The sequence below is a fragment of the Montipora foliosa genome, chromosome 3 (assembly GCF_036669935.1).
Source record: "Montipora foliosa isolate CH-2021 chromosome 3, ASM3666993v2, whole genome shotgun sequence".
Classification (NCBI taxonomy): Eukaryota; Metazoa; Cnidaria; class Anthozoa; order Scleractinia; family Acroporidae; genus Montipora; species Montipora foliosa.
The window spans coordinates 60,318,875-60,320,080 of NC_090871.1; the positions used below are offsets into that span (position 1 = coordinate 60,318,875).

General features: G+C 39.5%; 1 protein-coding gene across 1 annotated transcript in view; it reads right to left on the reverse strand.

The window, feature by feature from the left end:
* LOC137996189 (segment polarity protein dishevelled homolog DVL-3-like) overlaps window positions 1–493 on the reverse strand; it is a 13,225-nt gene extending 12,732 nt beyond the window's left edge. Inside the window, exon 1 of the mRNA XM_068841612.1 lies at window positions 431–493. Within this exon, the coding sequence (XP_068697713.1) occupies window positions 431–493 (63 nt within the window). The remainder of the gene's footprint in view (window positions 1–430) is intronic.
* Window positions 494–1,206: the final 713 nt, after the last annotated feature.

Below are 1,206 nucleotides of genomic sequence, written 5' to 3' on the forward strand. Positions count from 1 at the left end.
AGTGAATTTTGAGTTGCTGATCGCGAAATTCCGGTTGTGGTTTGGTGGTGGTCGCCATTATTAGTTTGTCTCCCTATAGAATGCCACGCGATTTATGCCAATGTATTCACCATTGTCGTTCGGAAATGTAAAAACTTGTACTAAGTTACGATACTAAAATCTTGCCGCTTGAGTCTATGTAAGTATCTGTTTTGTACTTTGAAATCCACTGTATTCCAAGCATTTTTTTCCTTTCATGTCTGTTTATTGTTGCATTCGGAAGTTTCCAATATTCTCAAGGAATATTGTATTCTCCACAGCAGCCAAGAAAAGAGAATGCATTTTTAGAGGAAATCCTCGAATTCCTTAAATCTGTGGCCATCGCAGTTTTCTTGCAAAAAAGAACTAGAGTTATAAGCACAGAGTTAGCAGTATTTTCCTAGCGACTTACTGACAAAGCTGCCTTCGAGATCATGTTCGAACGTTTCGCCATGGCGAAGCGAAGTGGCGACATCGTAGCTGCGACTTAAAACAGTCAAGTCATCGAAAAATTCGTAAAAGAAAAACTATATTTTAAGTTAGTCAGGTCAAATCGCTCTCAGGAAAACAAAATTCCCTCGATTTAGTTCAATCTATTCAAAAAGAATTTGACTCAACTCTGTCACCGATAGCGACGCGTGATTTCGCGATGATGTATGATTAAAGTGCTTCGCTCATTCCCTTCGTTCTGTGATCGCAATATCTTTTTGTGATCGAGGTTGATCGTGCCAAAATTGGCCAAAGCTTGTGTTTCTTCTTTGCAGTCTTATTTGTTTTGGACTCGTCGTCGTCGGCATTGAATTCTCTTGTGTTCCAAGCTGTGTTCGAAATTGAAAATTATCCTTGTGTATTTCGTTTTTGAACGGAAGATGACTTGCTCTGTAATGCTGTCCTTCGTCAGCATCCTTTAGACGGCATTTCTTATGTTGGTGATTATTTGATTTTCTGTCTTCTAGAATAACTTTTCGAAGACAGTGTAAATTAAAAGTTGCTTTTGGGCCCCGGACGTGTTCGTCCAAAACATGTGGTGCTGAACACCTCTATTTTGATGCATGTAAAATGTCAGTCAAAGGTGTGTCAGAGTTTCTTCCGATTGTGTTTTCTTGGATCATTTTTTAATCCAGCGCTGAACCAGTCTAAAGTTTTCCACTCGTCTTGTAAACAATAGCGTCGTCCAGCTAGGACATC